The sequence below is a fragment of the Lepus europaeus genome, chromosome 20 (genome assembly GCF_033115175.1).
Source record: "Lepus europaeus isolate LE1 chromosome 20, mLepTim1.pri, whole genome shotgun sequence".
NCBI lineage: Eukaryota > Metazoa > Chordata > Mammalia > Lagomorpha > Leporidae > Lepus > Lepus europaeus.
This window is the reverse complement of record NC_084846.1, coordinates 32,597,733-32,620,293: the sequence shown is the minus strand read 5'-3', so window position 1 is coordinate 32,620,293 and position 22,561 is coordinate 32,597,733. Positions and strand designations below refer to the sequence as shown.

Below are 22,561 nucleotides of genomic sequence, written 5' to 3'. Positions count from 1 at the left end.
TCACTTGTACCAACCCTAACAGGCCCACAACCCGTTGATCCCAGTGCCTCTTTAAGACCTCTTGAAGGCTGCATTTCTCTAGTTATCCACCCGAAAGCCAAGGTCAGCCCTTACATACATCCCCAACCCCCGGGCCCCTCTCAAGGTCCTCCGCACCCTTGGCTAAAGCACAGCCCTGGCTGCCTCCTCGCAGCTAACCGTGGCTAGAGGAAAGCTCCCCAAATTGCCCACTGCTCCCCTCGCATCTGCTCACGAGGCCTTCTGAATCTAGCAGTCCAAAGCGGACCCCACCAGCTCCCAGCTCTTGGGTCTGGGCCCATGTCCTCTGTCCTCCTGCTGTGGGTGAGCAGTCCACGACCCACACTAAGGCAGCTCTTCCTGCTGGGCTCAGGGCCACCGTGGAGGCCTCCGGGCTGGCTGTTGGCTCTGCCCGGGATGCGCCTCTCCTAACACGTCTTAATTCTTGTGTACGCTCTAAGTGAGAGCCTCCTCCCTGCAGTGTCCACGCACACGTGCACACATGCACTCCACACTTCCTGCTCTGTAGCCTCCGTCACTCTCACAGCCTATATATTTCGCCTGGTGATGCTCATTTATTGTCCCCCCGTAAGCTTGCGACAGAGGACTTCCGGGCCGTCTGGTTCACGGTGATTTCCACTGTGCCCAGGCCACTGTGTAGCCCAGAGGATGTGTAGCCAGTGCCTGTTAAATGGAACCTTAACGAGTGAAAGAGTTATTGAAGGAATGAAGTGACAGCCTGTACGTTGTCACCCAGCCTGATGTGTTCCTTCTCCCTTTCTTCTTGTCTCCTGACCTAGATACTGGATAAGCTACTCGATGGCGACTTAACAAACGAGGCTTCCTACTTCCAGAACGTTACAGGATGTGTTAATTACTACAACTTTTTACAGTGCACGGTAACCACACTTAAACATTGTTTTCAACTTAATTGTTTTTATTTTTTGAGATAACATTTTAAATTTACATAGTAGTTAAGCAATGCCTAAATAAAGAATTCAACAAATATAAAGTAAAATAGCATTTTAAAAATCATAATAATATTTTATTAAAGCTTTTGGCAAAACCAAACTTCGTCTGAGTTGGGAAGTATTCTGAATGACTTTCTACTATTCAGATATGTCCAAGCTGTATTGCATTGTTTGGTCTGCTATTCCATGGGGCCCCCCACCACTGCTGTATGTATTAGAATCTGACCATTGCAGATGTGTGATATTTCAAATAACTCCCAACGATTTCGGCTCAGCACAGCCTCCCCTCCAAGTAGAGCTTGTTCTACAGGGCTGCTTTTGTGAGGGTACAGGCTGGGATTGGCGTTCTGGGTGTCAGGTCTCAGGGTTTCAAGCCTTTTTATGAGTCTCTTGAAAATGGCTCACATTCTTTGTTCCGTACTTAAGGCAACTGGGATAATCAAAACTGCCAAAGCCTTTATGAAAATATTTGCCTTGTCTTACTTTTAACTTAAGATGTTTAGTTCATTTAGTGTGGCCCTCACTCCAATCCCTCTGGAGTATTTCTCAAACTATTCAAGTAGTTTGTTTCATAAACGTGGGCCAAAGTTGATGTCTTGGGTAGAATTAATCAAATAAGAGAAAGGGAGCTAGAGTGGAAGTTTGGATTTGTGTAATGCATATGGTGATGTGTTGTGTCTTTAAAAATGCCTTATTTATGAACTCTTTCGTAAATATAAAGTTCATTTTGGTGGAATTTGCCAGCCCTGTGGTTTTGGGTTTTGATTCTACCAAGAAAAAACATATGAGGCAAGAGAGAAGCAGAATTTGTGATTTTATATATATATATATATATATTTCTTTATAAATTTTAAATTTTAACATATTCACAGTTATAAAAAATTGTAGATGAAGCACAGCTTGTCATGCCCTAAGAGTTTTGTAAGGTTTTTTTGTGTGTGTGTGAAGGTATTTCCTCTTTTATTTGAGTATTGTGTTTATTACAGAGTTGACTTTTTTTTTAATATTTTTATTTATTTATTTGAGAGGTAGAGTTAGAGACAGAGAGAAAGGTCTTCCTTCCGCTGATTTACTCCCCAAATGGGTGCAATGGCTAGAGCTGGGCCCATTTGAAACCAGGAGCCAGGAGCTTTTTCTGGGTCTCCCACACGGGTATAAGGGCCCAAGGACTTGGGCCATCTTCTGCTTTCCCAGGCCATAACAGAGAGCTAGATCGGAAGTGGAGCAGCCAGGATACAAGCCAGCACCCCTGAACTGGTGCCAGTATGGGGTGCCAGTGCCACAAGCAGAGAGTTAGCTACCATGCCACAGCACCAGCCTCTGTTACAGAGACTTTTAGGCAGAGTTTTCTTTCTTAATATGGCTCACGGACAAGTTTTCCTTTGTCTTGTGTTCTTCATTAAACATCTGTTTTTACCTTAGATTGATTTCCCCCTTAAATTATAGTCAGCTCAGTTTTTTGTGTATGTGGTTTTGATACAGAGGAGAACATGGGAAAGAAATCTCAGCTTCTGCTCCACCACCCACAACCTCAGCCCCATGTGACCCACTTGTTCTTCCTTCCATGGAAACTCCACAAGGAGAAAATTGATTTGGATGCTCTCACCTCATTCATTTTCCATGTCTTTGCCTCCAACACAGTAGCTAATTGGAGGCACAGATTGCAAAAGATACATTTCTGAAGAGGGAAAACCCAGCGTTTGCAAGTGGGTATTGGCTCCAATAGGATCAGATCATCCACATTTGTCATTAGTGAGCTGGCATCCCATGTGAGCTCAGGTGTGAGTCCTGGCTGCCCTGCTTTGAATCCAGCTCCCTGCATGGGAAAGCAGCTGATGATGGCCCAAGTATTGGGGTCCCTGGCACTGACATGAGAGACCCAGATGGAGCGCCAGGTTCCTGGCTTCTGCCTGGACCAGCCACAGCCATTGTGGCCATCCAGGGAGTGGACCAGTGTATGGAAGATCTTTTTCTGTCTCTATCTCTCATTCTCTCCCTCCATCATTTTGCCTTTCACAGACATAAAGTAAATCTTTAAAAAAGTTACCCTCATATTCCCAAGTGAAAATTTCCAGAGTGGGGAAAAGTATGTGTCTTCTTGGTCACTGTGTCACACACTGTGAGAAACGCACAGCTTTCCCAGCCTGCTGGTCCTGCCACCCAGTCACTGCCCCTCACATCTTTCTAATGCACCCTTTTGCCAGGAACCTGAGGAACTAAATTACTATGCAAAGTTTTTGTCACTCCCGGAAGTGAAACAAGCCATCCACGTGGGAAACCACACTTTCAACGACGGAGAGGAAGTGGAGAAGTACTTGCGCGAGGACACAGTCAAGTCCGTGAAGCCGTGGCTAAGTGAGATCATGGATAATTACAAGGTAAGAGAGCTCCTTCAGTGAGGATCTATTTCAGGAGCTTCACAGATGACCCCCTGCAGAGGCCACTTGGTTTTAGTTGTAATTTGACTCCTACCTTTTTTTTTTTATTTTACTTTTATGATGTTTTATAAATAAAAATAATAGCTGCTTCTTTGAATTCTTTAAATTACATGTTTATTTTTTCTCTTTTAATCAAACTGCTTTACCCCGATCATTTATTTTTTAAGTTTTATTTATTTTTAGATTGATTTATTTATTTGAAAGGCAGAGTGACAGAAAGAGATCCTCTATCTGCTGGTTCACTAGAGAGAGAGCTGGGGCTGGTCCAGGCGGAAGCCAGGAGCCCAGAGCTCCATCCAGGTCTCCCATGTGGGTCACAGGGGCCCAAGTACTGGGGCTTTCCTCTGCTGCCTTCCCAGGCACCTTAGCAGGGAGCTGCATGAGAAGCAGAGCAATGTGGGACTGAAACCTGCACTCTGATACAGATGCCTCGCTCACTGCACCAGTGTGCCTGCCCCCTGCTGGTTCTTTAAAGTGAAATCCCTTCTGGCACCTGCCCCCTCTCATCCTTTCTTGAGAAAAGGCAGGCAGCGGAGCAGAGGCAATGACTGGCCTGTGTGAGAGCCAGCTGCCCCCTGGTTTACTTAGTCTGTGAATCCCAGTGAAGTCAAGGATGAGTGAGATCTGCTGGCCATTTTAAAAAAAACAGAGTTTGCCTAATCATTGTGTCCATTCACTTTGCTCAGTCATGGCCTTTTTTCGTGTCTACCTAAAGCCACTCGCTGCCCTGGAAAGTCAGGTGGACACAATGAGCGAGGCTGGCCCTTTCTCAGACTTTGGGGTCTAGCACCGTGTTGTCTGGTTGAGGTGTTCCACCTGGGCTGCTGCTGGAGGAACCAGAGGGAAGGGAAGTCACAGAAGAGGACTCGAGGAAAGGAGCCAGGGCCCCAAGGACTTGACCTTGAGGAAGGACACTCGGGACAGTGGCCAGGGAAAGTCGTCCTGCCTGTTCTTTCACCGCCTCTCCTGGTCCTGCGGGGCCGTTGTTTATCCTAGGGATGGTATATGGGGCCATTCTGAAGGAGAAGTGAACCTGGGACAGAGGAGAGCACCACCTCCTTCCTCTCTCTGTCCTGGCAGGGTCAAGGGTGGTGTCTGGGGGGAACACAGGGCAGGAGCAGGTGTTTGGCCTGGTGTGAGAGATGCCCGCTTCCCACATCGGAATGGCTGGGTTTGAGCCCCAGCTCCGCTCCTGTCTCCAGCTTCCTGCTAGTGCAGACGCTGGGAGGCAGCTGTGATGGCTCACGTGATTGGACTCCTGTCACTCATGTGGGAGACCTGGATTGAGTTCCCAGCTCCCAGCTTCTGCCCCAGCCAGGGGCCACTGCAGGCAACTGAGAAGAGAACATGCAGATGGGGGCACACTCTCTAGCTTGATTTCTTCCTCTGTCTCTCTCCAAAAATCATTTTTTCAGGTCAGCTAGTAGCCCATGAGGCACCCTAGGATGAGGCAGGAAAAAAGATGTCACCTCCTCAATATTTACTTCAGTCTATCAGAAGGTGTCCTGACACACTGCTTTAGTGACAGGCAGACTGTTTACTCCCTTCACTGGCGTGTTGAATATACATTTTTACAGCGCCTGCGTGAGGAATTGTGTCCCCCTAGGTTTGTTCAGTGCATCATCTGCATGGCAGTCCCCGGAGCCCCTGACCGAATGTGCCCTTCCTGGGACGTGTTTCAGAGTGTGCCAGGCTGGAAGGCCCACGTTCTGATCCTGCCGCAGTATACCAAGTTCGGCATGTACTCTTCCCTGAAAATAATCTAAGGCCAATGGCATGCCGAGTCTACAGACCTGTTAGAAACATGCAGAAGTGATGAAATACCGACTTTCTAGAAAGAATAGAGTCTAACTAGATCAGGCCAGCAGTTCAGCCAGCCTTGGACTTGGTTCTGCTGGAGAAATGCTGGCCTCGGGGACTTGTCCTCTTCTCTGGGCTCTGAGAGCAGTGTCTTCACCCTCAGGGTTAGACTTAGCGCACCATGCTGCCGTTACAGGCACTCAGTCTGACCCCAGTACTAGCATGAGTCTGGAGCAGATGGCAGTGAGAGGAACGATGAATGAATGAAAATGAAATAAAAATCAGTGCTGTATCAAAGATATATTTAAGAACTTTGTTCATGACACACTAGGTATTTATGATCCATTAATTTACTAAGCCAAAAAGAGCTCAATACTTGCGTTTTGAAGAGCTAAACAATATGCTACAATGAAACATTAAGGAATACAAGTGGTTATGTTGAGTGGGGGAAGCCCCCACATGTATTGTCTGTGCTTTTGGGAGCTCTGTTTTCTCTTGGGATAAATTTAACTAGAATAGAGGATTCTTTCCTCAACCTTCTGGAGGGTAAGATGAGGACATGTATCTTACCTGATGGTGTAAACCCTCCTGGTGTTGACTAATCACCATAGACCATAGACCATTCACTGGATTGATAGATGTAGTGGTTAGAAGTGAGTCTGTAGTTTGATATCTACATAGCTCTGGCCTTGTGGTCCATGTGTTTTTTCTTCTTCTTCTTTATTTAAAAGATTTATTTATTTGAAAGGCAGAGTTAGAGAGGGAGAGAGAGATCTTCTACTGGTTGGTTCATTCCCCAGATGGCCTCAACGGCCAGGGCTGGGCCAGCCCAAAGCCAGGAGCCAGGAGCTTCATCCATGTACAGGGTCCCAAGGATCTGGGCCATCCTCTGCTGCCTTCCCTGGCACATCAGCAGGGAGCTGGATCAGAAGTAGTGCACCTAAGACATGAACAAGTGCCTATATGAGATGTTGGCATTGCAGGTAGTGGCTTAACCCAAATTGCCACGATGCCAGCCCGTCCGTGTGTTCTGAACCTGCTATCTTAGTGTGTTTGGGCTGCGTTAGCAGAACACCCTAGACTAGGTCATTTATAAGCAACAGAAATTTTTTATTCACAGTTCTGAGGCTGGAATGATCAAGATCAGGTACAGGGGCCAGTGCTGTGGCCCAGTAGGTTAATCCTCCACCTGCCCATCCCATATGGGTATCGGTTCTAGTCCTGGCTGCTCCTCTTCTGATCCAGCTCTTTGAGAAGGCCTGGGGAAGCAATAGAAGATGGCCCAAGTGCTTGGGCCCCTGCACCCAATGAGAGACCTGGTCAGCTCAGGTCTGGTGGTTTCAGCCATTTGAGGAGTGAACCAGCAGATGGAAGACCTTTCTCTCTGTCTCCCTCTCACTGTCTGTAACTCTACCTCTCAAATAAACAAACAAAATCTTAAAGCAAACAAACAAAAAACACAGGTACAGGGCTGACATTGTGGCGCAGCAGGTTGAGCTGCCAGTTGAGACAGGTGCATCCCATATTGGCATGTCAGTCCTAGTCCTGGCTGCTCTGCTTCCAATCCAGATGCTTGTTGATGTGCCTGGAAGGCAGCAGAAGCTGGCCTGAGTGTTTGGGCCCCTGCCACCAGCATGGAAGTTAGCATGCCTGTTTCTCTTCACAGGAGCCTGGGAGTCTTGTTCCAGTAAGAGATTCATTTTAGCCAATGTGGAGTATCTGAGATGGGTTGAGGGAGAACTTCTTGGGTTTCTGGGATTACGTTTTCCAACTACAGTAGTTTCCATGTAAACTACAGGAAGAGAGAATTCTTGTGATTATCTGCATGAGATGCCTACTCAAATCGTGTCCAGTGATTCCAGATGTATGAGTGGTAAATTGAAATATACAGTATTTCAACAGTGGTTAGAATGAGGACTAATCTGGACTGAATGTGGACTAATGAGGACTATGCTAGAATGAGGTCAGATGTTGGACCATTTGAATTCTTCCTCATGGCTAAATCCGGTCGGAATGTAAGCGGGCTCTTCAGGAGTTGGCCGGGTAGCAGAGGGTGGTAGCTCGGAACTTGTTGTCGGGGGAGCATTGTGAGGCTGATTCTGGTTTCCCCCGGCTGTGCCCCTTTGGGGAGGACACTTGAGCCCTTAGTGCGTCAGCTTCCTTGTCTACAAAATGGGAGTTCAGTGTACTTGGTGTGAGTCCTTGTGAGGTTTAGACAACATTGCGTATGTAACACATGTAAAACAGTGCCTGCTGGTTAAGACGTGTTTATAAATAGCAGCTATTACCAGGGACATTGAACTCATTTTAGCAAAAGCCCTGAAGAGCCTGCTGCATATGAAAGTTATAGAAGCAATCCTGGAAAACACAAAAAAGATTTGACAGACTTCTACTTTCTAGTCCAGTGTGTAAGGAGCTTACAAGTCTCTACTCCTCCAAAAAGCAAACAAGCAAGCAAAAGAAACCTGAATAAGTTGAAAAAATCAACAGTTCTTCTTGGGTTTGTGAAAGAAATGAGGTCGTGGGGCAAACCATTGCTGCTCAACTTGGAGAGATCAAGAGGACAGTAGCGAGGGTCACAATGTACTGGAGCCGGGGTGAGTAGACACCCCTGCAGAACCGGAGCCCTGGTAGGAAGTCCTAGCTCTGGAATCCTAGAGGCTCAGTGTGGACAAGTTGGAGAGCCAAAAACCCTGGAGCAGCCCAGCCATAGCAGGGTCTCCACATTTTTGAGAATTTGACCTCTAGGAGCTTGACCTGGTTCTCACAATGAGTATCAGAGAATTCCCTCCTGCTTCCAGCAGGGGGACGGGAAAAGTAAATATTTTGAAATATGCCAGAGCATTCTGTTTCTCTTCAGGACTGCTCTCAGAAGAAACTGCTTTGCCAGAACCTAGCCTGCTGGTGTTTTATCAGAGCCCACCAGCCGGGGGGAGGGGAATACAGGGGCTTCTTGAAGACACAGTACAATCCGCCAAACGTCATTGCTTAGCCTAGCCTACCTTCAATGTGAGCACTGTGCTTCCATTAGCCCACAACCCACAGGGTTAAATGACCGCCCACAAAGGCTGTTTTGTACTGAAGTGTTGACTAGCTCATGTGGCTCAGTGAAGACGTGGTGTGATGCAATGTGACGCCATAAAACAAGATCCAGAAAATGCTGGCGATGCAGTCTGCTGGAGCGCATGAGTCGTTCGCTCTCCTGATCGTGTGGGTGACTGGGAGCCGTGCGTTGCCACCGTCACTCAGCGTCATATGAGGGGCCATTTCCACGTACCACCAGCCGGGGTAAACAGCACAATCCAGACTTGGAAGTGTAGTTTGTGCTTTTCACCATGGTAAGATGGAGAAGTCATACGCTGAATCATTACCAGTGTTATCTGTACCCATCTCCAGCTCACTTTAGCCTTTCCTATAGGAGAAGGAAAATATTGCGCTCCAGCCCGCGTAGCCATCGTCTTCCACCCAGTGGGCAGAGAGCCACCGAGAAGCACTGGTGAACTGGGCAGACTGAGATCCAGTGACAGGACCGTAGAACACTGCCCTCCATACGCATCCTAGTGCCACGTTCCTCAAGGCCTGTTGACTGCCATTCCTGGTAGCCAGCACAGCATGGCCACTTTTCAGTAAAGAACTACACTACAAGGCATGCTGAAAGGCAGGAAACACGACTTGATGACACCGATTAACCAACAGCAGCAGAATCAGATATGACGAGAAAACTGGAATTACTGGATGAAGGATTTTTAAAACTATGATTAATATGCTAAGGCCTCAAATGAAAAATAGTAAACAACATGCAAGAATGGTTGAAGGGCTGGTGCTGTGGCATAGTGGGCTAAGCCTCTGCCTGCAGCACCAGAATCCCACATGGGAGCCAGCTCGACTTCTGGCTGTTCTTCTTCCAGTCCAGCTCTGTGCCATGGCCTGGGAAAGCAGTAGGAGATGGCCAAAGTGTTTGGGCCTCTGCACCCATGTGGGGGACCCAGAAGAAGCTCCTGGCTTTGGATTGGCCCAGCTCCGGCTGTTGTGGCCATTTGGGGAGTGAACCAGCAGATAGAAGACCTCTCTCTGTGTCTCTCCCTCTCTCTGTAACTCTGCCTCTCAAAGAAATAAATCTTTAACAAAAAAAGGGGTGGATAATGTAATTAGAGATATTGAAGTTCTAAGAAGAGAAATGCAAGACAGGAAAGCACTGTAACAGAAATGAAGAATGCTTTTGTGGGCTCACTAGTAGGTTGGGTACAGCTCAAGAATCTCTGAGCTATGGTATATGACAACAGAAACTCCCGAAATTGCAAGGTAAAAGAGCAAACACTGGGGAAAAAGAAAACAACAGAACTGAATACCCAAGAAGTATGGAACAACTGAAAAAGATTAATATGTGTATATTGGGAATATCAGAAGTATACAGGTGCCAGTTCATGTCCTGGCTGCTGCACTTCCAATCCAGCTTCCTGCTGATAGCCTAGGAAAAGCAGCAGAGGATGGCCCAGGTGTTTGGGCCCCTGGCACCCACTTGGCAGACCTTAGCTCCTGGCTCCTAGCTTTGGCCTGGCTCAACACTGGCCATTGTGACCATATGGGGAGTGACCAGTGGATGGAAGATCTGTGTGTGTGTGTGTGTGTGTTTCCCTCTCTATCTCTGTAACTCTGATTTTCAGGTACATAAATCTTTAAAAACTTTTTTCTCAAAATAGATCATAGACCTAAACATAAAACAGAAAATTTTAAAATTCATGGAAGGTAACTTGAAAAAAAACCTTGATAACTTTGAGTATGGTAATGCCTTTTCTCCTACAATGCAAATGGCACAGTCCATGAAAAAAATTAACTGAGAAGCTGGACTTCATTGAAATTAGTAATTTTTGCTTGCAAAAGGCAGTGCCAAGAGAATGAGAAGAAAATCCACAGACACAAAGACCTGCAGAAGGCACATGTGTGCATCTGACAATGGACTGTTAGCCAATTTAGAAAAGGAACTCTTACAACTCCAACAATAAGGAGCTGGATACCTCACTAGAGAAGATAGACAGATGGCAGGTCAGTGAAAAGCTGTCCAACATCATGTGTTGTTGGGGTACTGCCAATTAAAACGATAGTGCGATACTACTGTGACCTATTTGGATGGTCAGAATCCAAAACCATGAACACCAAATGCTGGTGAGGATGTGGGGCTACAGGGACTCTCATTCTCATAGAAATGCAAACAGCCACTTTGGAGAGGGCAGTTTGGTAGCTTCTTGCAAAACCAAACATATTCTTGCCATACAACCCAGCAGTTGTGCTCCTACGCATTTATTCAGGTAAGTTGTAAATTCACGTCCACACAAAAACCCACATGGGAATGTGTATACCAACTTTATCCGTCATTGTCGAACCTTGAAGGTCACCTAGATGTCCTTCAGTAGGTGAGTGGGTAACTGTGGTCAAGACAATAGGATTTCATTCAGTGCTAAAAGAGGGGAGACATCAAGCTGTGAAGGACATGGAGGAAACCTCAATGCATGTTGCTGAGTAAAACAAGGCAGCCTGGAAAGGCTGCATGTGTGACCCCAGCAACTGGACATTCTTGAAAAGGCGAACGCATGGAGGTGGTAAGAAGCTCCGTGGTTGCCAGGAGCTGGGGACGGGACACGGGGAGTGATTGAGCAGAGCACAGATTTCCAGGACAGTGAAACTGCTCTGCCCACCCTGTGACAGTGGACACAAGTCACTGTGCTCTTGTCCAAACCCATGGACAGCGTCAAGAGGGAATGCTAACATATACTATGGACGCTGGGTGGTTTAATGGTGTTCGGCGTGGGTTTACTGATCGTCACAAATGCACCACTGTGGCCGGGATGTCGGCAGTGGGGAAGATGGTGTGGGGTGAGTGGGAATGCTTCTGTTCCTCTCAGGTTAGCTGTTCTAAAAAATATAGATGATTAATTAAAAAAAAGTCTGTGTGCCTAATAAAACAGATGCAGTGTAGCTGATGAAGGGTAAAGTTCTACTTCCTGGGGACCAGACCTCCTGTGGGGCTGCTTCGCTATCATGCCACTGCATCCAGGAAAATGATGATAAGCATAGTAGCAGTGTAGCAATGCCTTTAATAAAAGAAGCTGGGAAAGCGAAAAACACCCCCAGACAAGCAACAGGCAGAGAACCGAACCCTGTGGAGCAGGAGGAATAAACCGGGGTGGCCGTGCAGGCCCGTGTCCTCAGCTCTGCAGGTGGCCGCTGGGCTGTGGGCCAGGTGAAGTGAGATTGTGCGGTGAGGGCCTCGCACCAGGCCCGGGACGTGTGACGGGGCTGAGAGAGCAGGTCCCAGGTTGGTAGTGAACTCTGGCAAGCAACAGAAACACACACAAAACCTAGAGGTGTTTTAGTCCCTCGGATTTTTTAAAGTTAAATTCAACAAAAATGTACTCTTGTAATAAAAAACAAGAGGCTACCATAATGGAGACTAAGGGGAGGCACACATGTGGATAGCCAAGGGACTTCAGGTGCAGGAATATGAGAAGCAGAAAATAAAACAATTGTGCCCAAAACATCTGAAGGCATAAAAATGCAATCATAGAATAAACAATAAGCTATCAAATATTGCTGGATCAGTTAGAAAGAGAACCAGTTAGAACAGTTAAAAATGAAAAAATATGGTGGTTGAATTTTAAACTCAGTGCATAGGTTAAAGGGCAGATTAGATTTAGCTTATAAAAAATTAGCAAAAATACGAAAGATTTGAAGCATGTAATAAGCCAGCTTGATTTACTGAATGTTTATATATCTCTGAAGACAGTAATTAGCAAATCTCAGATACTTTAAAGAATCTGCATCACGTATCCCCTATCTCTGACCACATGCAGTTAGTGTAGAAATCAGTAATAAAAATAAACATAAAATATCCAAAATGTAAGTAAAAGCTGCATAATGCATATATCAAAAATGATGGAAAACTACTTAGATAGCAGTAATTTTAAAAGTTAATACAGGATCGCTTGAAAAAAAGTTTTTCAACATTTTACACAAGTAAAATTTGACAAAATTCTTGACAGAATGTAGCTTACAAAAGAGTCAAGTTGAGGAACAGTTTTCTTAGTTTTTTTATTTTTTATTTTCTTTTTTCTCTCAGACTAAACAGGAGAGGGAGGAGGAAGAGGGTTGGGAGAGTGGGTGAGAGGGTGAGTATGGTGGGAAGAATTACCGTGTTTCTAATGTTGTATTTATGAGATACATTCAAATTTAAAAAAATGAGTCAAGAAGAAGTAGAAGGCTTTAATGTTCTTAACCATTGAATAAATTGAATCACTAGTCAAAAATTGTACCACAATGAAAATACCATAGGAAAATAGCTACATATATGTGTGTGTGTGTGTGTGTATAGTCTATCAAACTTTCAGGAAATAATTATTCCAAACTTACACAAACTACGAAGTATAGAAAAATAATCCTCAAATTGTTACAGAGGATTGTGGCTAACTATTACCATAGGCAAATAAGAAAGTAAGAGAAAAGAAAACTATAGACCACTACCACCTAAGAATGTACACTTCTGAATGTATAAAGAGCCTAAAAACCCTAACCCACCACTGAATAAAAAAGAAAGTTTAGTTGGTCTCATTAATGCAAAAACACATTTTCATTAGAAAATACATTATGTAATTCACCATACTCTAGTATTGAGAAAAAAAATTTTATCCTGATTAAAAAAAATTGATTTGATAAAATTTGCTCAAATAATGTCTATGTTAGTTTCCTGTGATTATTTAAGAATTACTGTCAAGTTGGTGATATAAATGACAGAAACATTTTGTCTACCTGTCCTGGAGTTCAGAACTCTGCTGTCAGTTTCCCTGGACTGAAATCAGGATGTTGACAGGTTGTCCTCACGCCAGAGGTTCTGTGAAGTACTCTCTGCTTTGACCCGTGTAGCTTCTAACACTGAAAGCAGAGCTCGTGATGATGTTAGTCAACAAGAAATCGAGGGAAAATTATAATCAATGAATGCACAGGGCGATGCTTATTGTAAATTTTTTATTTGACAGATAGACAGAGACAGAAGGGTCTTCCTTCCATTGGTTCACCCCCCAAATGGCCGCTATGGCCGGAGCTGCACCGATCCAAAGCCGGGAGCCGGATGCTTCCTCCTGGTCTTCCATGTGGGTGCAGGGGCCCAAGCCCTTGGGGCATCCTCCACTGCCTTCCTGGGCCACAGCAGAGAGCTGGACTGGAAGAGGAGCAGCTGGGACTAGAGCCCGGTGCCCATATGGGATGCCAGCGCCATAGGCGGAGGATTAACCAAGTGAGCCATGGCGCCAGCCCCTATTATAAATTTTTGATAGATATTTTGGTCAAGTCAAGAACGTCTCATGGAGATGAGGCGGCTATCCTGAATCACCCAGAAGGGCTCTGCATGCAGTCACGTGCATCCTTTTCAGAAGGAGCTAGAGGGATATTTGAGCACAGGAGGAAGAGAAGGCTAAGTGACCAGTAGGATAGAAAGTATGGGATGGTGGGGGCATTCTGGACAGCAGGTTAAACTGCTGTTTGGGGCCCTTGCTTCCCAAATCACAGTGGGTTCAAGTACCAGCTCTGCTTCTCACCCAGCTTCCAGCTTATGTGCTCCCTGGGAGGCAGCAGATGATGGTTCAAGCATTTGGGTCTCTGCTACCCATGTGGGAGACCTGGATGAAGTTAGATTCCTGGCTTTAGCCTGACCCAGCCGTTGCTGTGTTGGGCATTTGTGGAATGAACCCATGGATAGAAGATCTCTCTCTCTCTTTAAAATAAATAAAATTTATATTAAAAATAATATTGTATCCATGTTAATTTGCTCCTTTTGGCTGGCACCACAGCTCAATAGGCTAATCCTCTGCCTGTGGCACCGGCACCCGGGGTTCTAGTCCCAGTCAGGGCGCCGGATTCTGTCCCGGTTGCTCTTTCCTGTGGCCCGGGAGTGCAGTGGAGGATGGCCCAAGTCCTTGGGCCCTGCTCCCGCATGGGAGATCTGGAGAAGCACCTGGCTCCTGGCTTCGGATCAGCGCGGTGCGCCAGCTGCAGCAGCCATTGAGGGGTGAACCAACGGAAAAGGAAGACCTTTCTCTCTGTCTCTCTCACTGTCCACTCTGCCTGTAAAAAAAAAAAAAATTGCTCCTTTTAATACGGTGTAATGGTTATATAAGATTTGGGAAGACTACATAGAAGGTTTGCAGGAGTTACTTATACCATTTCTTCAGGAGATTTATTGAGATAGAGTCCACATAGCACAGTCCACCCATTTGAAATGTGTAGTGTATAAGTCCATGGCTTGAAGTATATTCAGAAATGTTCGCAGCTATCACCACAGTCTAATTTCAGTACATTTTCATCACACCTCCAAGAAGTCCCTTATCAATTAGTCCCAGTTCCTCTCTTCCTCCAACCATAACAACCACTAATCTATTTTCTGCCTCTAAGAAATGTGCCTATTTTGGGTGTCTAAAAGAAATAGAATAATGCAATTTGTGGTCCTTTGTGAATGGTTTCTTTCACTTAGCATTATGTCTTCTTTCACTTAGCATTACTGTGTTGAAACATGTATCAGTATTTCATTCCTTTTTGGTGCCAAGTAATACTCCTCTGAATGGCTGTACCACAGTTTGTTCATCTGTTCTTTAGTTGGGGGTCATTTAGTTTGTTTCTGCTTTGTGGCTGTAATACTTAGTGCTGCTGTGAACTTTGAAGGACTATGGTTTCAGTTCTTTTAGGTGGACATTTCGGAGTGGGATTCTTGGGTCTTAGGCCAACTCTCCATTTTGAAGAACTGCCAAACTGATTTCCAGAGTGTCTTCTCCAGTTTACAGTTTCTACAATGATAGATGAGCTTGCCAACCTTCTTACACCCTTGGCAACACTTGTTATTTTCTGGCATTTTGATTCCAGCCATTCCAGTGGGTGTGAAGTGTTATCTATTGGGTTTTGGTTTGGACTACCCAAGTGACAGATGATGCTTTTAACTGTCATTTTTACATCACATTTGGAGAAATGCTTATCCAAATCCTTTCTCCATTTATTAGTTGAGTGATTTGTCTATTTATAGTTGAGGCCAGCTCTGTAGCACATCAGGTTAAAGCCCCAGCCTGCAGTGTCAGCATCCCATATGGGCACCAATTCAAGTCCCAGCTGCCCCACTTAGCTCTCTGATTTGGCCTGGGAAAGCAGTGGAAGATGGCCCCTGCACCCACGTGGGAGACCCAGAAGAAGCTCCTGGCTTCAGATTGGCTCAGCTCCGGCCATTACTGTCATTTGGGGGAGTGAACCAGCAGATGAAAGACCTTCTCTCTCTGCCTCTGCCTCTCTCTCTAACTCTGTCTTTCAAATAAAACAAATCTTTTTTTGTTTTCAAATAAATTTTATTTTTTGTTCCCCCCCCCCAAAGAAACCATACAGGCAATATGCATTTCATAAGTACAACTTTAGGAATATAGTGATTCTTTTCAGCCATGACATTGTCTGTGATACAAAGGCTGTTGATTTTTGTGTATTGATTTTATTTCTTGCAACTTTACCAAACTCTTCTTTAAGTTCTGGTAGTCTCTTAGTGGAGTCTTTTGGATCCCCTATATATAGAATCATGTCATCTACGTATAGGGGTAGTTTGAATTCCTCCTTCTCAATTTGTATCCCTTTGATTTATTTTTCTTGCTAAAACTTTGAGGATGCTATTGAATAACAATGGCTAGAGTGGGCATCCTTGTCTGGTTCTGATCTCAGTGGGAAAGCTTCCAGCTGTTCCCCATTCAGTAGAAAGCTGGCTGTGGGTTTGTCATAAGTTGCCTTGGTTGTGTTGAGGAATGTTCCTTCTATACCAAATTTGCTTAAACTTTTCATCATGAAAAGGTGTTATATTTTATCAAATGCTTTCTCTCCATTAATTGAGATAATCATATGGTTTTTGTTCAGCAGTTTATTAATGTGATGTATCCTTACATAACAAGGATAAATCCCATTTGGTCTGGGTGAATGATCTTTTTGACATGTTGGATTCAATTGACTAGAATTTTGTTGAGTTTTTTTTTTTTTTTGCCTGATAGTTATTTTATTTCAAATATAACAGACTACAGCAAGTGCTCTACAGCATAGTATATATTACAGATCAAATACACACATTTCATATGAAGGACCCAATTTGAAAAACCAGAACTTACTCTAAGTGCACTTGCAAGGGTAAACAAGGCTCAGGAGAAGATGTTAGAACAAAGATCCTCCCAGACAGCCTTCAAAGACAACCCAGAAATGCCACAGATGTGTTCTGGAGTTTTATGTAAATGCCCATTTCAAAATCCCTGGAGCTGTGCGTGCCTAAGAGTCCGTGGAGTCTATGTCCATCAGGGAAATTGGTCTGTAGTTCTCTTTCTGTGTTTTATCTTTTCAGGTTTAGGAATTAAGGTGATTATGGCTTCATAGAAAGAATTTGGGAGGATTCCCCCCTTTCAATTTTTATGAATTACTTGAGAAGAATTGGAGTTATTTCTTCTTTAAATGTCTGGTAGAATTCAGCAGTATAGCCATCAATTCCTGGGGTTTTCTTTGTAGGGAGGGTCTTTATTACTGATTCAGTTTCCATCTTGGTTATGGATCTGTTTAGGTTTTTTTAAATTTTTGACAGAGTGGACAATGAGAGAGAGAGAAAAAGGTCTTCCTTTACCATTGGTTCACCCTCCAGTGGCTGCTGCAGCTGGCGCACCACGCTGACCTGAAGCCAGGAGCCAGGTGCTTCTCCTGGTTTCCCATGTGGGTGCAGGGCCCAAGGACTTGGGCCATCCTCCACTGCACTCCTGGGCCGTAGCAGAGAGCTGGACTGGAAGAGGGGTGACCGGGACAGAATCCGGTGCCCCGACCAGGACTGGAACCTAGTGTGCCAGCGCCGCAAGGCAGAGGATTAGCCTATTGAGCTGATGCGCCAGCCTTTTTAGGTTTTCTGTCTTCATGGCTCAATTTAGTTGGTTGCATGTGTCTAGGAATCTATGTATGTATTCTAGGTTTCCTGGTTTGTTGGCATACAACTCTTTGTAGTAATTTCTGATAATTATTTTTATTTCTGTGTCTGTTGTTACATTTCCTTTTTCATCTCTAATTTTATTGATTTGGGTCTTCTTTTTTTGGTTAGCTGGGCAATGGTGTGTCAATTTTGTGTATTTTTTCAAATTCCAGCTCTTCATTTTGCTGATCTTTTTTATAGTTTTTTGGTTTCAATTTTGTTTATTCTCTAGTTTTAATTATTTCTTTTCTCCTACTAGTTTTGAGTTTGATTTGCTATTGTTTTTCTAGATCCTTGAGATGCATTGATAGTTCATTTATTTGGTGCCTTTCCAATTTCTTGATGTAGGCACCAATTGCTATAACCTTTCCTCTTAACACTGCTTTTACTGTATCCTGTAAGTTTTGATATGTTGTATTGTCATCTTTATTTGTTTCCAGACATTTTTTGATTTCTCTTCTGATTTCTTCAGTGATCCACTGTTCATTCAGGAGCGTGTTGTGTAGTCTCCACGTGTTTGCAGATGTTTTGGAGATTCCTGAGTTGCTGATTTCCGACTTCATTCCATTGTGGTCTGAGAAGATGCATGGTATGATTTTGGTTTTGAATTTGCCGAGACTTGCTTTATGGCCTAGCAGGTGGTCAATCCATGTACTGCTGAGAAAAATGTGTATTCTGCAACTGTAGGATGGAAAGTTCTGTAGATATCTGTTAGGTCCATTTGTTTTATAGTGTCAATTAACTCTGCTGTTTCATTGCTGATTTTCTGTCTGGTTGATCTGTCCATTGCTGAAAGTGGGATATTGAATTCCCCATTACTATTGTATTTGAGTCCTTGACTCCCTTTAGATTCCTAAACATTTCTTTTAAGTAGCCAGGTGCCCTATTATTAGGTGCATGTACATGTATAATAGTTACATCTTCCTCTTGAATTGATCCCTTAATCATTACATAGTGCCTTTCTTCATCTCTTTTAACAGTTTTTGTGTTAAAGTCTATTTTGTCTGATAGTAGGATGGCTACACCAGCTCTTTTCTGTTAGCATGGAATATCTTTTTCTCTCCTTTCACTTTCATTCTGCATGCATCTTTATTGCTGAGATGTGTTTCTTGTAGGCTATAAATGGATGTTTTTTTTTTTTAATCCATTCATCCAGTCTTTGTCTTTTAACTGAAGAGTTGAGGCGATTTACATTCAAGGTGACTATTAATAAGTAATGACTTTGCCCTGCCATTTTCCCATAAATGTTCCTGTTGTTTTACTTTGGATTTCCTTTGTACTTTTACTGGGAGATTTTCTGTCTACACCTTCTTTCATAGTGATGACCGTGTTTCTGTGTGCAGCACATTCTTCTTCTTCTTCTTCTTCTTCTTTTTTTTTTTTTTTTTTTTTTTTTTTTTTTGACAGGCAGAGTGGACAGTGAGAGAGAGACAGAGAGAAAGGTCTTCCTTTGCCGTTGGTTCACCCTCCAATGGCTGCCGCGGACAGCGCGCTGGGGCTGGCGCACCGCGCTGATCCGATGGCAGGAGCCAGGTGCTTCTCCTGGTCTCCGATGGGGTACAGGGCCCAAGGACTTGGGCCATCCTCCACTGCACTCCCAGGCCATAGCAGAGAGCTGGCCTGGAAGAAGGGCAACTGGGACAGAATCCAGCACCCTGACCGGGACTAGAACTTGGTGTGCCGGCGCCGCAAGGCTGAGGATTAGCCTGTTGAGCCGCGGCACCAGCTGCAGCACATTCTTAAGCATCTTTTGCAAGGCTAGACAGGTGATGATAAATTCTTTCAATTTCTGTTTGTCATGAAAGGTCTTTATTTCACCATCATTCATAAATGAGAACTTTGCTGGGTACAATATTCCGAGTTGACAGTTTTTTTTTGTTTTTTGTTTTTTTTCTTAAGACTTGGAATGTATCGCCATTCTCTGCTTGCCTGTAGGGTTTCTGATGAGAAGTCTGCTGTGATAATTAGAGATCCTATGAAAGTAATCTGGCATTTGTCTCATTCACATTTTAGAATCTTCTCTTTATGTTTTACTATGGAGAGTTTGATTACTATGTGTCGTGGTGAAGATCCTTTCTGGTCATGCCTATTAGGAATTCTATGTGCTTTCTGTACTTGGATGTCCCTTTCTTTCTCTAAGTCAGGGAAGTTTTCTGTTCTTATTTCACTAAAAAGGCCTTCTAATCCTTTCTCTCTTTCCACGCCCTCAGGAATTCCTAGAAACTGTATATTGGGTTGTTTGATAGTATCCTGCAGATTCCCAACATTGTTTTTTAGTTTTCTCATTTCCTCTTCTTGTTTTTTGTCTGACTGTATAATTTCCTGGACTTTGTCTTCAAAGTTGGATATTCTTTATTCTGCTCCACCAATTCTGTTGTTAAGGCTTTCCACTGCATTTTTAATTTGTTCCATTGAATTCTTCATTTCCAAGATTTCATTTTGCTTTCTCTTTAAGATCTCAATGTCGATGGAGAAATTTTCTTTCATGTCATGTATGGATTTCATTAGATTGTGCATTTGCTTCTGATTACTTCTAAGTAATCCTATGATTAATTTTTTTTGACAGGCAGAGTTAGACAGTGAGAGAGAGAGACAGAGAGAAAGGTCTTCCTTTTCTGTTGGTTCACTCCCCAAGTGGCCGCTACGGCCAGCACATTTCGGCCAGCGCGCTGTGCCGATCCGAAGCCAGGAGCCAGGTGCTTCCTCCTGATCTCCCATGCAGGTGCAGGGCCCAAGGACCTGGGCCATCCTCCACTGCACTCCCAGGCCACAGCAGAGAGCTGGACTGGAAGAGGAGCAACCAGGACAGAATCTGGCACCCTGACAAAGACTTGAACCTGGAGTGCCGGCGCCGCAGGCAGAGGATTCGCCTAGTGAGCTGCGGCGCTGGCCTATGATTAATTTTTTGAATTCCATTTTTGGCATTTCTTTAAACTCTTCATCTTGACAATCTGTTATTGAAGTGTTGTATTCTTTTGGGGGCATCATGTTGTGTTCCTTATTCTTCTTTCTTGTACTATTATTCAGCGTTTGTAGAGATACTAGTTGGTTTCTTCTTCTTCTTCTTTTTTTTTTTTTTTTTTTTTGCTGTGGTGGCTTTTATCTTTGGAAAATGTGTGTTATAAAATCATTTTTTTTATAAAAAAAATTGTTTAAACAAAAATGACCTTCAGAGAATTGTCGAAGGTGTGGACATTGTAATGCAGTGATTAAGTTGCATCTTGGGATGCCCATGTCCCCTATTGGAAGGCTGGGGTTCACATCTTGCCTTCACTTCCAATTCTTGCATACCACGAACGCACACCCTGGGAGGCAGCAGGTGATGGTTTGAATGTTTGGGTACCTGCCACCCATGTAGAAGGCCTGGATTGAGTTCTCAGCTCCTGAGCATTTGGGAAGTGAAACAGCAAGTGGGGGAGCTCGCTTGCTCTCTCTCTCTCTCTCTCCCCATTCTCAAATAAAATAAATTCATTAAAAAAAAATCAATGTGCTTCTAGAAAGATTTATGGAAAATTGAATTAAAGTAAGTTTATTTTGGTACAATTTTTTTAAACATCCATGAACTTTTTTCGACAAGCAGAGTAGATAGAGAGACAGAGAGAAAGGTCTTCCTTTTTGCCGTTGGTTCACCCTCCAATGGCCGCTACAGCCGGCGCATCTCTCTAATCTGAAGCCAGGAGCCAGGTGCTTCTCCTGGTCTCCCATGCGGGTGCAGGGCCCAAAGACTTGGGCCATCCTCCACTGCCTTCCTGGGCCATAGCAGAGAGCTGGCCTGGAAGAGGGGCAACCGGGATAGAATCCGGCACCCCAACCGGGACTAGAACCCGGTGTGCCGGCGCCGCAAGGTGGAGGATTAGCCTGTTAAGTCACGGCGCCGGCCTCCATGAAATTTTTTCATGCTATTTTCCATCAATCTCTAGGATACCCCTGGTATGTTTCAAGCATAAGTCAATTTGTCTGATTTGTGGTTTGAAAATATTTTTCCCATTCTATAGATTATCTTTTAATTTTCTTGATAGTGCCTATCGGAGTCCAAAAGGCTTTAATTTTGATCAAGTGCAGTTTGTGTCTTCTTTCTTCGCTTCAATTTTTGGTGTGATATGTAAGAAACCACTGCTGCCTGTTATCCAAGACACTGGTGATTTAGTTCTGTGCTTTCTCCCAAGGGTTGTATAGTTTTAGGTCTTACATTTCATCTTCTTTTTAGAGGCATTAAAAAAAATACTGGGATACTGGTTGCAAAATGTCTCCTGAATTTAGTGATAATAAATCGTGGTTGGGGGGATAGGGCACCTGAAATTCTGGAGATCTTGCCCATCTGTGGAGGAGACATTGGCTTTGGAATTTCTGTTCTTTGTTGAGCTTACCACCTGGTCCCTTCTTTGTGATGGCTTTCATTGTTGTTGTTTTCCTAAAGATATTTTCCTTAAAAATATTTTCATCCTCCCTTTCTCATTCCAGCTTTCCTAAACGTGTATGTGGAATAGTTGTAAAGACTGTGTGTGTGTGTATTTACGTTTCCTGTGCGAGACTATTATTTCAGCAAACAGAAACTACGGCTCTATACTGAGAGGTTGTTTGGATCCAGAGCAACATATCGCCCTTGGGTTGAGGTCACTCCTGTCACTAACTTGTCTGAAAGGCCACTGCAGTTTTAGGAGGGACCATCTCCAAATGCTGGTTTTTTTTTTTTTTTTTTTTTTTTTTTTTTTTTTTTTTTTTAACCTCCATATGCTTGTGCTTTGAAAGGTCAAGCTGCCCTGGGGTAGAGCTTAATAGGCTGTGTTCCAAAGTTCATCTAGTCAGGAAATTGTAAATATAAAGTTACATTTCCCTGTCACTTATCCTTCCACAGCTCATTAAATTGCACCTAATTGCATCTTCAGGACTCAGGATCTTCATGTTTCTCAGCTTCACTACCAGACTGGAATCTTAACACCCAGGCCATTAGAGCTTTACTTAGCTGCACTAGGCTATCAGATGATCTTCGTTTAGAAATGAGGCGATTCTGATGAATGATTGTGACTTCGAAGTTTGAAAGGTAAATACGTCTAGTAAGTCTGACTCATGTTAGCAGCCATTCTAATTGCTTGTGAGATTTTCCTTAACGACATCTTTTTATGGCAAGACGTGGATGGCAGCAATAGCTAGGAAACTTGATTTGATGAATGTCTAGCACACCAAGAAAAAATTGAATCCTAAAGGGAGCCCACTTCTTTGACTGTTAGTTGGACTACAAGCTTCTGCAATGGAAAAAGTGACTTTGTTGACCATAAGCTTATGAAATCACTTCTCTTCCAAGCCCTCTGAAAACAGTAAGGGTAATGCCAGCA

The 22,561-nt window shown here is 44.0% G+C and overlaps 1 protein-coding gene across 3 annotated transcripts in view; it reads left to right on the top strand.

Moving 5' to 3' along the window:
* Positions 1-22,561, top strand: part of CPVL (carboxypeptidase vitellogenic like) — a 145,190-nt gene that overhangs the window by 73,349 nt on the left and 49,280 nt on the right. For all 3 annotated transcript variants that reach the window (XM_062178615.1, XM_062178614.1, XM_062178616.1), the window contains exons 10-11: positions 819-917; positions 3,194-3,367. In XM_062178615.1, coding sequence (XP_062034599.1) covers positions 819-917; positions 3,194-3,367 — 273 coding nt within the window. The remainder of the gene's footprint in view (positions 1-818; positions 918-3,193; positions 3,368-22,561) is intronic.